Source organism: Pristiophorus japonicus, chromosome 5, assembly GCF_044704955.1.
Source record: "Pristiophorus japonicus isolate sPriJap1 chromosome 5, sPriJap1.hap1, whole genome shotgun sequence".
Classification (NCBI taxonomy): domain Eukaryota; kingdom Metazoa; phylum Chordata; class Chondrichthyes; family Pristiophoridae; genus Pristiophorus; species Pristiophorus japonicus.
The window spans coordinates 129246029-129258983 of NC_091981.1; the positions used below are offsets into that span (position 1 = coordinate 129246029).

At 43.5% G+C, this 12955-nt stretch overlaps 1 protein-coding gene across 3 annotated transcripts in view; it reads left to right on the forward strand.

The window, feature by feature from the left end:
* The first annotated feature begins 4086 nt into the window (after positions 1-4086).
* Positions 4087-12955, forward strand: part of LOC139263884 (uncharacterized) — a 58950-nt gene continuing 50081 nt past the window's right edge. For all 3 annotated transcript variants that reach the window (XM_070879952.1, XM_070879953.1, XM_070879950.1), the window contains exons 1-2: positions 4087-4174; positions 12823-12877. In XM_070879952.1, the coding sequence (XP_070736053.1) occupies positions 4124-4174; positions 12823-12877 (106 nt within the window). In that variant the 5' untranslated portion in view covers positions 4087-4123. The remainder of the gene's footprint in view (positions 4175-12822; positions 12878-12955) is intronic.

The following is a 12955-nucleotide window of genomic DNA, read 5'->3' on the forward strand; positions in this document are numbered from 1 at the left end:
CACATTGATGGCAAAAACACGAAGGCAGAATATTATCTGAATGGCAGCAGGTTAGGAAAAGGGGAGGTGCAACGAGACTTGGATGTCATGGTACATCAGTCATTGAAAGTTGCCATGCAGATACAGCAGGCGGTGAAGAAGGCAAATGGTATGTTGGCCTTCATAGCTAGGGGATTTGAGTATAGGAGCAGGGAGGTCTTACTGCAGTTGTACAGGGCCTTAGTGAGGCCTCACCTGGAATATTGTGTTCAGTTTTGGTCTCCTAATCTGAGGAAGGACTTTCTTGCTATTGAGAGAGTGCAGCGAAGGTTCACCAGACTGATTCCAGGGATGGCAGGACTGACATATGAAGAGAGACTGGATCAACTGGGCCTGTATTCACTGGAGTTTAGAAGGATGAGAGGGGATCTCATAGAAACATATACAATTCGGACGGGACTGGAAAGTTTAGATGCAAGAAGAATGTTCCCGATGTTGGGGAAGTCCAGAACCAGGGGACATAGACTAAGGATAAGGGGTAAGCCATTTAGGACTGAGATGAGGAGAAACTTCTTCACTCAGAGAGTTGTTAACCTGTGGAATTCCCTACTGCAGAGAGTTGTTGATGCCAGTTCATTGGATATATTCAAGAGGGAGTTAGATATGGCCCTTATGGCTAAAGGGATCAAGGGGTATGGAGAGAAAGTGGGAAAGGGGTACTGAGGTGGATGATCAGCCATGATCTTATTGAATAATAGTAATGGCCTACTCCTGCACCTATTTTCTATGTTTCTATATTTCAGGCTAACATCCCCAGCTTTGAAGCACTGGCCACACTCGATCAGCTCCGCTGGGCAGGCCACATAGTTCGCATGCCAGACACGAGACTCCCAAACCAAGTGCTCTATTCGGAGCTCCTTCACGGCAAACGAGCCAAAGGTGGCCAGCGGAAACGCTCCAAGGACACCCTCAAAGCCTCCCTGATAAAATGCGACATCCCTACTGGCACCTGGGAGTCCCTGGCCGAAGACCGCCCGAAGTGGAGGAAGTGCATCCAAGAGGACGCTGAGCACCTCGAGTCTCAACGCCGAGAGCATGCAGAAATCAAGCACAGGCAGCGGAAACAGCGTGCGGCAAATCAGTCCTACCCACCCCTTCCCTCTCACTCTTCCTCCCTCTCTCCTCCTCCGTCTCTCTCTCTCCCTCCCCCACCATCTCACTCTCTCTCACTCTCTCTCTCACCCTTCCTCTCTTACCCTCCCTCCCACCCTTCCTCTCTCACCCTCCCTCTCTCTCTCTCTCTCTCTCTCTCACCCGCCATTCCCGCCACGTGCTCCTCTTGGCTCCACAGCAACGCCCAGGGAGGCCCCACCCCTCCATGCCTACACCCATTGACCCCACCACATCCACTACTGCCTCCTCATTGGAGCAGACCCAGTATCAATCAAACTTTTAAAATTCACGCCATCGCTCCCACGCAGAAATCAAGAAGTTGCTATCTGAGTTGCCCTGCTCCTCCAGAAGCTGCGCGTGTTAAATCTTAATTACTGCCAAACAACCTCTCGGCCACTGAAAATTCACTTTTACAAGTCTGAAGTGTTACTCCTTCAAATTTTAATTATTGTTGAAGATTTTTTTAAAATTAAAATAAAACATTTTTTTACATTTTCCTTCTGTCTCTTTTATCACACATTCTTAATTCTTAATTCCATCTTTCTTTCCCTCTCTTTATTTTGCTTTCCCTACATGATTTTACATTGAATTAAAGATTTTGCAGTAGAAATAATGGCACTATCAGCGCTCAGCATCATTAAGGAGCAAGTCAGAGAGCAACTTCTGCCGTTCACAGATGCGCAGTTAAATGCGGAAATCAAGAAGTTGCTGTCTGAGTTGCCCTGCTCCTGCACAAGCTTTGCTATAACAGTATCTTGCCGAGAGACTCGGCATTCACGAACATACAACGGCATGAAGTTGCGGTACTTACCCATTAGATACCCACTAAACATACCAGAAAAAGTTACAGCTTATCCATTCAAGTGTAAGTGAATTTTTAACAGTGTGGTAAGTCTTAATTACTGCCAAACAATGTCTCTGGCACTGAAAATTTACATCTACAAGTGTGGAGTCCTCATTCCTTAAGATTTTATTATTGTTGGAGATGTTTTAAAATTTAAAAATGAAACTAAAACTTTTTCTTTTAACTCTTTTTTAATCCCATCTTTCTATCCCTCTCTTTATTTTGCTTTCTATACATGATTTTACATTGAATTAACTATTCTAACTGACACTTCCTGATCTAGACTCGATGTGGCTCAGTAAGGATTCTTCAATCTGATTGGTCAAGGAGACACGCTATTGCTTGTCCTGTTTGCATAGGTCCCAGATCCCCTGCAGAGGGTGCGGTGCTGTTTTGGCTCTCTAATTACCACAAATCAAAGTGTAAAATTCCACAGAAAGTCTGTGGGCAAGCGAACGCCATTCATTCCCGCTAACTGCAAAATCTGGGCAATTAAATTGGTGGTGGGGGGTATGGGCTAGAAGAATGGGATAGCAGAAGAGTTGCTTTTTGTCTTGATTACAGTGATAGAGTTTACATCATTGCAACAGATATTTGGCCTGGAATAAGGGCACAAATTCCAGTCTTTTTCATAAGGCAGTTGTTTTATTCTTCTCTTTTTAAAAGAGCCTCCTCACACTTGCTGACAGTTAGCGTCTCCCTTTTTCACAGTAATACTGTTTGGGAAAGGAATTTCATTAATTTCCCTCTTCATATTGTATAAATTGCCTAATCAGCTGCCTGAAATGAAATATTTAATATTTGCAAACTCCTCCCCACCCCCATTCTTTTATTGTCGGGTGTCGCCCCCTACAGGTATTTTTAAGAAAGCCCATCCCTATTTTGTGGGGATTTAAAGGTTTGTTTACTGCTAGGTTGTCGTTATTCTGCACTCTCCACTTTGCCATCCGGACATGCCATGGCGCACCATCTTGCCGGAGGAGGAGGGGGTCCCCAATGGAATGCTTTCTATGCGGAGTCCTCCCTTTATTTGTTGGGGACTTGGCCTGGAGAGTGTTGCATGGAACAGTTCCGTGCAATAGGTTTTTAAGTCGGTTCACGGACTCCCAGGCCGCCTGTAATTTCTGCGGTCTAGAAGAGTCCGTATTCCATGTTTATGTTGAACGTGCGAGGTTGCAGCCCCTATTCCATTATTTGAAGGGGCTGTTCCTCAAGTTTTGGCTGCACTTTAGTCCCACGCTCCTGATCTTTGGGCACCGTGTGCAGAGGGGAGCGGGCAGGTCAGAAGGTCTCCTTGTCAGACTGCTCCTGGGCATGGCCAAGGTGTCCATAAACCGGTCCAGGCAGCGGGTGGTCGAGGGAGTCGATCAGTCCGACTGCCTGCCTCTTTTCCGCGATTACATTCGCGCTCGGGTGTCCCTGGAGATGGAGCACGCGGTGTCCACCGGTATGCTCGCGGCGTTCCGTGAGAGGTGCGCACCGGAGGGACTAGAGTGCATCATCACCTCCCCAAAACCAAATTTTAATTGGCCATAGTTGAAAACGTTTAATTTGTTTGTCAGTTTTAGCGCCTCTTTAATAAGGGGGCACTTGTATTAACGTTACTTTAAAATAGTTGTAGTTATTCCGCACAGTCCAATCTGAACCACAGCTGACAGTGTAAAAAAGAGACTTCGCTGTCAGGACCCCTCCCCTTTTATAGGGGGCACTGGAAAAAATTTGATTTTAGCGCCCCAAAAAAAAACCCCAAAAAAAAAGAAAAAAAAAAGGGGCCTTGAAAATGTCTGGTGTGTCACCCAGGTCGGGTGGCACGGTTTAATGTTTTATGTTTTTCCAGATAAACTCAAAAGAGTTTCGCTGTCAGGAGACGAAGGTAACCGTCCGAGTTCGTGTCCTTTTCGGCTTTCCACACTGCTCGCAGGAAGTATAACCATGAACTCGACAGGTTTCCAGTGCAGTGAAAGTCAGTCAGGGAGGGACAGAGATATCCTACTGATAAGACGGCGATCATCGATTGAAGCTGGTTTCACAGATTGGTCCCATGACTTTGACGTCGTGCTCCCTATTTTCCGCATTCTGAAGGATATTCAGTTGGGGGAAGAGTCTGGACTCCAGTAAACTTTCGACATGTCGCTCTGCTGGTGCTGCTGTCCCTCGGATCCCGATAGTGCAGGAGAGGTTAGTGTACGCTTAAAAACGGTTATTTTCGATTTAATGAACAAAGGCGGGGTTGAAAACATCATAATGGTAGAAGTCAGGTTTGCCTTTTCCCTGCAGTAAACTTCACACACACGCTCAGAATGATGGAAGAAACCTTTCTCCCACTGCACTGAATAACTCTGACTTTTAAATTTACATTTCACTGGTGTAGAAAGTGGGCGTTGTGATGTCTGGCCTCAGAATTGGTGCAAATCGCAGCTTTCTGTGGGAGAACATCCCTTCGCGATAGCATGAACTCTGACTCTTCAACTTTTGTTTTACCCTCTTTCTGTTTAAAGGTTACGCGTACAGTTAACTTCAGCTTAAAGTTGTTAATGCGGATTTTTAAGGTTGTTAGCACAAGGCTGCTTCCGACCGCAGGCGCTTTTTGTATGTTAGTCTAAAATGGTGTCAAAGTTTGATAGCTCCAATTACTTTTTAATGTTTAGTCTTCTAATTGGGCAAAGGGGGGGAAACGATCCTTTGCAACTGGTTTTCTGCTCAGTATTTTATTTTTTTACGTCTCAACTGGGGTCAGGTCATTAGAGTCAGAAGTATGGGAAGTAAGAGATAAAAGTTTAAAATTAACATTATTGATTAAAATAGTAAAAATGGAGAAGAAATGAAAACTTTATTTTGATTTTTAATGTATTTAATATTGTAGTGGATATCACAGGTGTTGCACAAGGGGAGTCAGGATCTGTACAGTCTCAAGAAGTTTTACTTCCATGGTCCCAAAACAGTGAGCCACAGATGCTGCTATAACAATAACACACGAGATTTAAAAATAGAATAAACTGAGAAATTATTAAAACAAAATATATAATTGTTTTTTGACAGCATATAATCACAAATTGAAACCAACATTAACCACACACTCCACAACTTATTGACGATAATAACAACAACAACAAACACATACTGGTGAACATTACAATTGGCTCCAGTTTACCAATAAATTGAAGAGCACTGCCAGCAAGCTAATACATAAAGACAGCAACAAGTGAATTTAAAATGAATGGAACTGTAAGTTAAGACAGAAGTAGGCAGCAGCAAATTAATAAATTCATAGACCACTAGTCACACCAACATATCAACAAAAAAAAGTGTAACAGTTGATACCTGTGAATAAATAAGTTCACAGAGCAGCGGGCACATCGACCAATAAATTTAGTTTAATGGTGGGTGTAGCAACAAATGAATAAATTCAGGCAGGAGTAAGTCAATAGATTAGCAGACATTATAACAAATCAATTATTGAATGGAGCAATGGACACCAGTGAATTAATATCTAATTCCTACTGTTGCTGCTGTTGCTAATTGAAAAGTAAATGTGGTGAAACCAACAAAAGTCAAAGTGGTATCAACAATAATATATTTGCTGACAAGGTAACATTTAGATAAAACTTGTGACTGTCATGGTTTGGAAGAGCTGGAGGCTGGTAGAGGTTTGATAGCACTGGGAGATAGTTCTGACATACAGCAGAACTGAAATGGAGGTCCTGAAGTTTGACACCATTGTGGTGAGGCTGCTGCGGTTTGGCTCCTTTAGTCTGGCATCACTGTGGAGGAGGAACCTAAAATTTAGCAGAGCTGGGTGCAATGTGAGGTTTAGCTTATTGGTGGATTCTAGAACCAGGAATTTCCTTAGAGCTACGCCCACTCTGCTGCAGTAACTTTGCTGGAAATCTGGTGGAAACCCCATTTAATGCACATAAATTTAGCATAAACTGGATATCCACCGCACTTCTGGCAAGGTTACGGCGGCGGAGTGGGAGTATGTCCGAGGAGAGTCCTGGCCTTTGTGCCCGTTCGTAGCGAGGGCGGGGACCTAATAGCACAGTTGGGGTGGGAGCAGGAATCCTGTCGTCTGGCAGCACTGATTTGTGACTTTCTTTGTCAGAAAAAAATCAAAGAGCAAGTTATTATTTAAATGGAGAAAAATTGGCACGTGCTGCAGTACAATGGGACCTGGGGATTCTGGTGCATGAAACACAAACGGTTAGTATGCAGGTACAGCAAGTGATCAGGAAGGCCAATGGAATCTTGGTCTTTATTGCAAAGAGGATGGAGTATAAAAGCAGGGAAGTCTTGCTGCAGTTATACAGGGTATTGGTGAGGCCACACCTGGAATACTGTGTACAGTTTTGGTTTCCATATTTACGAAAGGATATACTTGCTTTGGAGGCAGTTCAGAAAAGGTTCACTTGGTTGATTCTGGAGATGAAGGGGTTGACTTATGAGGAAAGGTTGAGTAGGTTGGGCCTCTACTCATTGGAGTTCAGAAGAATGAGAGGTGATCTTATCGAAACGTATAAGATTATGAGGGGGCTTGACCAGGTGGAAGCAGAGAGGATGTTTCCACTGATGGGAGAGACTAGAACTAGACGGCATGATCTTAGAATAAGGGGCCGCCCATTTAAAACTGAAATGTGGGAGCTGGGTCATTGAATAAATTTATGACAGATAGACAGTTTCTTAACCGACAAGGGAATAAGGGGTTATGGGGAGCGGGCAAGGAAGTGGACCTGAGTCCATGATCGGATCAGCCATGATCGTATTAAATGACGGAGCAGGCTCGAGGGGCTGTATGGCCTACTCCTGCTCTTATTTCTTATGTTCTTATCTCTGCAAACATTGAATGTGGTGTTTTGTAGGAACACAGGAATTGCTAGGCGATAAAAGACCAAGGTCTATCTAGTTTGCCTTCTGCCATCCAGGTCGTCGCATGATACAACTAACCTTGGAAGTGATTTGACAGCCTCACAACTCTGTAGAGAAGATTTTCCTGCCTTCTATTCGAAATCTCCTAAATGTAATCTTGTATCTATGGCCCCTCATTGTTGACCCCCTCAACCCGAAATTGGATGGGACAGGGTAGATGGAAGCTGTATTTCATAATTTTAAACAGTTCCACTATATTGTCCCTTACTGTGTTCTAATGAAAAATAATATTTTTTCAAGTTTTTAAAAAAATGTATTTCCTCATACCAGACAGCATCCTGATGAATTTTCATTGCACTCTTTCTGAAGCCTCAACATAAGAACATAAGAATTAGGAACAGGAGTAGGCCATCTAGCCCCTCGAGCCTGCTCCGCCACTCAACAAGATCATGGCTGATCTGGCCGTGGACTCGGCTCCACTTACCCGCCCGCTCCCTGTAACCTTTAATTCCCTTATTGGTTAAAAATCTATCTATCTGTGACTTGAATACATTCAATGAGCTAGCCTCAACTGCTTTCTTGGTCAGAGAATTCCACAGATTCATAACCCTCTGGGAGAAGAAATTCCTTCTCAACTCGGCTTTAAATTGGCTCCCCCGTATTTTGAGGCTGTGCCCCCTAGTTCTAGTCTCCCCAACCAGTGGAAACAACCTCTCTGCCTTTATCTTGTCTATCCCTTTCATTATTTTAAATGTTTCTATAAGATCACCCCTCATCCTTCTGAACTCCAACGAGTAAAGACCCAGTCTACTCAATCTATCATCATAAGGTAACCCTTCATCTCTGGAATCAGCCTAGTGAATCGTCTCTGTATCCCCTCCAAAGCTAGTATATCCTTCCTTAAGTAAGGTGACCAAAACTGCACGCAGTACTCCAGGTGCGGCCTCATCAATACCCTGTACAGTTGCAGCAGGACCTCCCTGCTTTTGTACTCCATCCCTCTCGCAATGAAGGCCAACATTTCATTCGCCTTCCTGATTACCTGCTGCACCTGCAAACTAACTTTTTGGGATTCACGCACAAGGACCCCCAGGTCCCTCTGCACCGCAGCATGTTGTAATTTCTCCCCATTCAAATAATATTCCCTTTTACTGTTTTTTTTTTTCCCCCAAGGTGGATGACCTCACATTTTCCGACATTGTATTCCATCTGCCAAACCTTAGCCCATTCGCTTAACCTATTCAAATCTCTTTGCAGCCTTTCTGTGTCCTCTACACAACCTGCTTTCCCACTAATCTTTGTGTCATCTGCAAATTTTGTTGCACTACACTCTGTCCCCTCTTCCAGATCATCTATGTAAATTGTAAACAGTTGTAGTCCCAGCACCGATCCCTGTGGCACACCACTAACCACCGATTTCCAACCCGAAAAGGACCCATTTATCCCGACTCTCTGCTTTCTGTTAGCCAGCCAATTCTCGATCCATGCTAATACATTTCCTCTGACTCCGCGTACCTTTATCTTCTGCAGTAATCTTTTGTGTGGCACCTTATCGAATGTTTTTGGAAATCTAAATATACCACATCCATCGGTACACCTCTATCCACCATGCTTGTTATATCCTCAAAGAATTCCAGTAAATTAGTTGAACATGATTTCCCCTTCATGAATCCATGTTGCGTCTGCTTGATTGCACTATTCCTATCTAGATGTCCCGCTATTTCTTCCTTAATGATAGCTTCAAGCATTTTCCCCACTACAGATGTTAAACTAACCGGCCTATAGTTACCTGCCTTTTGTCTGCCCCCTTTTTTAAACAGAGGCATTACATTAGCTGCTTTCCAATCCGCTGGTACCTCCCCAGAGTCCAGAGCATTTTGGTAGATTATAACACATGCATCTGCTATAACTTCCGCCATCTCTTTTAATACCCTGGGATGCATTTCATCAGGACCAGGGGACTTGTCTACCTTGAGATCCATTACCCTGTCCAGCACTACCCCCCCTAGTGATGGTGATTATCTCAAGGTCCTCCCTTCCCACATTCCCGTGACCAGCAATTTTTAGCATGGTTTTGTGTCTTCCACTGTGAAGACTGAAGCAACATGCATCCAATAGTGTGAACCCCATGACTTCATACATTCAGAGCATTAAAGGCAGTACATCAGCTCGTTAGGGCTGCGGGAAAAAAAAATTCTAGGTGTTATCTCAAGCGCTAAAGAATATAAACCCCGAGAGGTCATAATGAGCCCAAGTAAAATCTTAATAAGATCACATGAGATCTTATTAAGATTTTACTTGGGCTCATTATGACCTCTCGGGGTTTATATTCTTTAGCGCTTGAGATAACACCTAGAATTTTTTTTTTCCCGCAGCCCTAACGAGCTGATATACAGCCTTTAATGCTCTGAATTTTTCCCCCTGATCCCTCTGCTCTTCCACAGTACCAAGCCAACTTCTGTTTGGAGTATAATTACTGCTGTTCTTTTTCATCTCACACTTCTTGACATTGAATTCCATCTTCCACTTCTTTCCTACCTTGCCAATTACTCTTTACAGCCTCCTTTGGTCTTCTAAACAATTAACTACACTTCCTGTTTTAGTATTATTTGGAAACCCCGCACCCTCGAGGTCATTATCCAAATCATTGATACAGAATTGATCTCAGAACCCTGTGGGACACCACAAGCCACTTCCAACCACTCTGGAAAAACTGCCCTTACCTTCTACACTCTGTTTTCTCCCTTCTAACCAATTTTTAATCCAGTTTGCTATCCTCTTCCAAATACCATATCCCTTAATCTTCACTTGTAATCTCCTATGTGATACCTTGTGAAAGGCTTCCCTGAAGTCCATATAGATTACATCCGCTGTATTTCCCCCATCTAACATGTCTGTTACCTCTTTAAATAATTCTTTGAGCTTTACATACTTTAATCATTTTTGAAATCGTGCTGGCTACTTCTAAGTATTTTCTCTCCAATTAAATACGTGGTCACTTTTGCGTACAGGCAGAAAGCCAGACTCACTATATTTTATGTCGGAGGTGCGGCCTTTCTCATGAGAGATTAGACATCTGCCATCACACGTGCATGTAAAAAATTACATGACACTATTCAAATAATAGCAGGGATGTTTTCCGAGTGTCCTCGCCAATATTTATCCTTCGACTAACACCTGAAACAAATGAGCTGGTCATTTGTTTCGTAGCTGTTTGTGGGACCTTGCTCTGCAGATTGGCTGTTGCGTTTCGTACATTCCAACAATGACTACACTTCAGAAACACTTTCTTGGCTGTAAAGTGCTTTGGGATATCGTGAGGTCATGAAAGGCACATATATAAATGCAACTTCTTTTTGCGGAAGCTTGCCACCCACTCCGCTCCTGCACGCCCGCATGGATTAAAATTGGGGCTAATGATTTATGGAGAACAAGCCTCTGTTTAGCATCACAAATCTGCTGTTTCTTCCATTAAGTTTATCGTTTTGACTTTAAGCAAGACCATTACAGGCAGTTTAAGTTGGGTTTCTATTTAGAATTTTGCTTACTTTTGAATGGACTTACTGTCATGGATGTAGTGAGTCGGTGAATCTGTGCAAAACAAGGAGACATTTTTTTTGCCCGCTCTATTTTTAAGCAATACATTAAGCATTGTAAAGCTTACAACTAAACACACGCTCGGAACAAATGATTTTGGAAAAAAGAGGTCCTGTCTCCGTTGGTGGCTCAGACCAGTGCATCTTGCTTTCATTATGTCGCATGCATGTTGTCTAAGCTAGTTTTATGAAATAAAATGTAATACTGGTAATCTAGAGAAGCAATTGCTAGATATACAGTCTCCAATTGAAATCTGGGTCTAGGTGTGTTCTCATGGCTCCAAAAGAAAGGCTGATTGTACATTCTTTCCTGCAACTGAAGGATGTAACTAGCCCTACCCTTTGGTGTGTTCAAGCCCTCACTAACCCCAATAATCTTTCATGGCTTATTAGTGAAGATCAATGGCTTTCAGAGATAGACCAAATAGGAGTTTGTCATCTAAGGGCATGTTGCATAGCTTTGTAGATTGGCCTAGTATCACAACCTGGGATATAGCAAACATCAAACCAGTGACACATCTATGGTAAAACCAATTTACAGCTGATCTCATGAGTATCTTGCAACAGTTGGTTTCCAAAGGCCAAGCCCCATTCTGCAGCAGGAAGGGTGGTCAGGTGTCGTCTCAAGAAGGGTAAACTAGGATGACTTGCCGACCTATTATTTTAATTCCCCCATCTCTTCACGGGGAACCACCAGTTTCCCTTTGTTGGTATGGCTGAGATCATAAACTCTGAGGACTACAGACACAAAATCCAATCCCTCTACAATACAATGCTACTCTGAGCGGTTAGTCGCCAGTTGGGGTGCATGCTGGTAATGTTCCACTGCAATGCTGCTTCTGGCCTGGAGGTGGTGCTCTTGCAATATAATTGTGTGTATATGTATGTATCTTGATTTAAAACTAAATATTTTTGTTTCTGCAAATCAACTTGATAACCAAAATTAAATCATTTTGAAAATATTAAAACAACCTCATAATATTAGTATGCAAATTAGCTGAAGTTAGGCATTTCTTTCAAAAAGTTGCGCTACACAGGTACTTTATATAAGTTATCTTGCTATGTGCATGTTGCAGTTTTACACTCCTGAATTGTTTAGTCTGTTAATCATGATTGTATAGCCAAGTATTGTACCTAGTACAACTGACACAATTTCTTCTTTGGAAATTCAATGTTTTCAAAGAAAATGTCATCGCATCAATGCGCTTCTCAATCTTCCTCGCTGCAATACTTCATCTCACCTTTAACAAACTCCCTGCTGGAGTGGCGATAACCTACAGGACAAACGGGAACTTGTTCAACCTCCGACACCTCCAGTCCAGATCCAAGGTTGCTCCAACCTCTGTCATTGAATTACAGTATGCAGATGACGCTTGCGTTTGTGCATACTCGGAGGCCGAACTCCAAACCATCGTTGACACCTTCACTGAAGCATATGAGAGTCTTGGCCTTACCTTAAACATCCGTAAGACAAAGGTTCTCTACCAACTTGCCCCCGCCACACAGTACTCTTCCCCGATTATCAAGATCCATGACGAAACCTTGACAATGTGGACCACTTCCCACACCTTGGGAGCCTACTATCAGCAATGATGAAATTCAACACCACCTTCATATGCCAGTGCAGTCTTCAGCCATCTGAGGAAAAGAGTGTTTGAAGACCAGGATCTCAAACTCAGCATCAAACTCATGGTCGACAGAGCAGTAGTGATACCTGCCCTCCTAAATGCTTCAGAGACATGGACTATGTACAGTAGGCACCTCAAAGCACTGGAGAAATACCACCAATGCTGCCTCCGCAAAATGCTGCAAATTCATTGGCAGGATAGGCGCACCAACATCAGCGTTCTCTCTCAGGCCAACATCCGTAGCATCGAGGCATAGAGCGTGGTCAGTCAGCTTCAATGGGCGGGTCACATTGTCTGCATGCCTGATACTGGACTCCCAAAGCAAGTGCTCTGTTCTGAGCTATGTTACAGCAGGCGAGCCCCAGGAGGGCAGAGAAAACGCTTCAAGGACACCTTCAAAGTCTCCTTGGGGAAAAAAATGCCACATCCCCACCGACTCTTGGGAATCCCTGGCTCAAGACTGCTCAAAGTGGAGGAGAAGCATCCGAGAAGGCACCGAACACTTCGAGTCTCTTTGCTGGGAACACGCGGAAGCCAAGTACAAACATTGGAAGGAGCGTATAACTCCCACCCATCTGTCCCACCTGTGACAGAGACTGTAGATCCCGCATTGGTCTCATCAGTCACCTTGGAACTCATTTTTTAGTGTCGAAGCAAGTCATCCTCGACTCTGGGGGACTGCCTAAGAAGAAGAAAATATCTCTGATATTAAATGAGTAACCTCTTTTATTCTTTGCAGAGAGAACCCCTAATGAGTCCACAGTCTGCACGACAACTGCGACGTCCTACAGAAGGTAAGATTTATTAATAATTTGTTCTTGTTACTTGGCCATGTTATTTTCCCATGCCCTCCCTTCGGTTACTAAAGGATA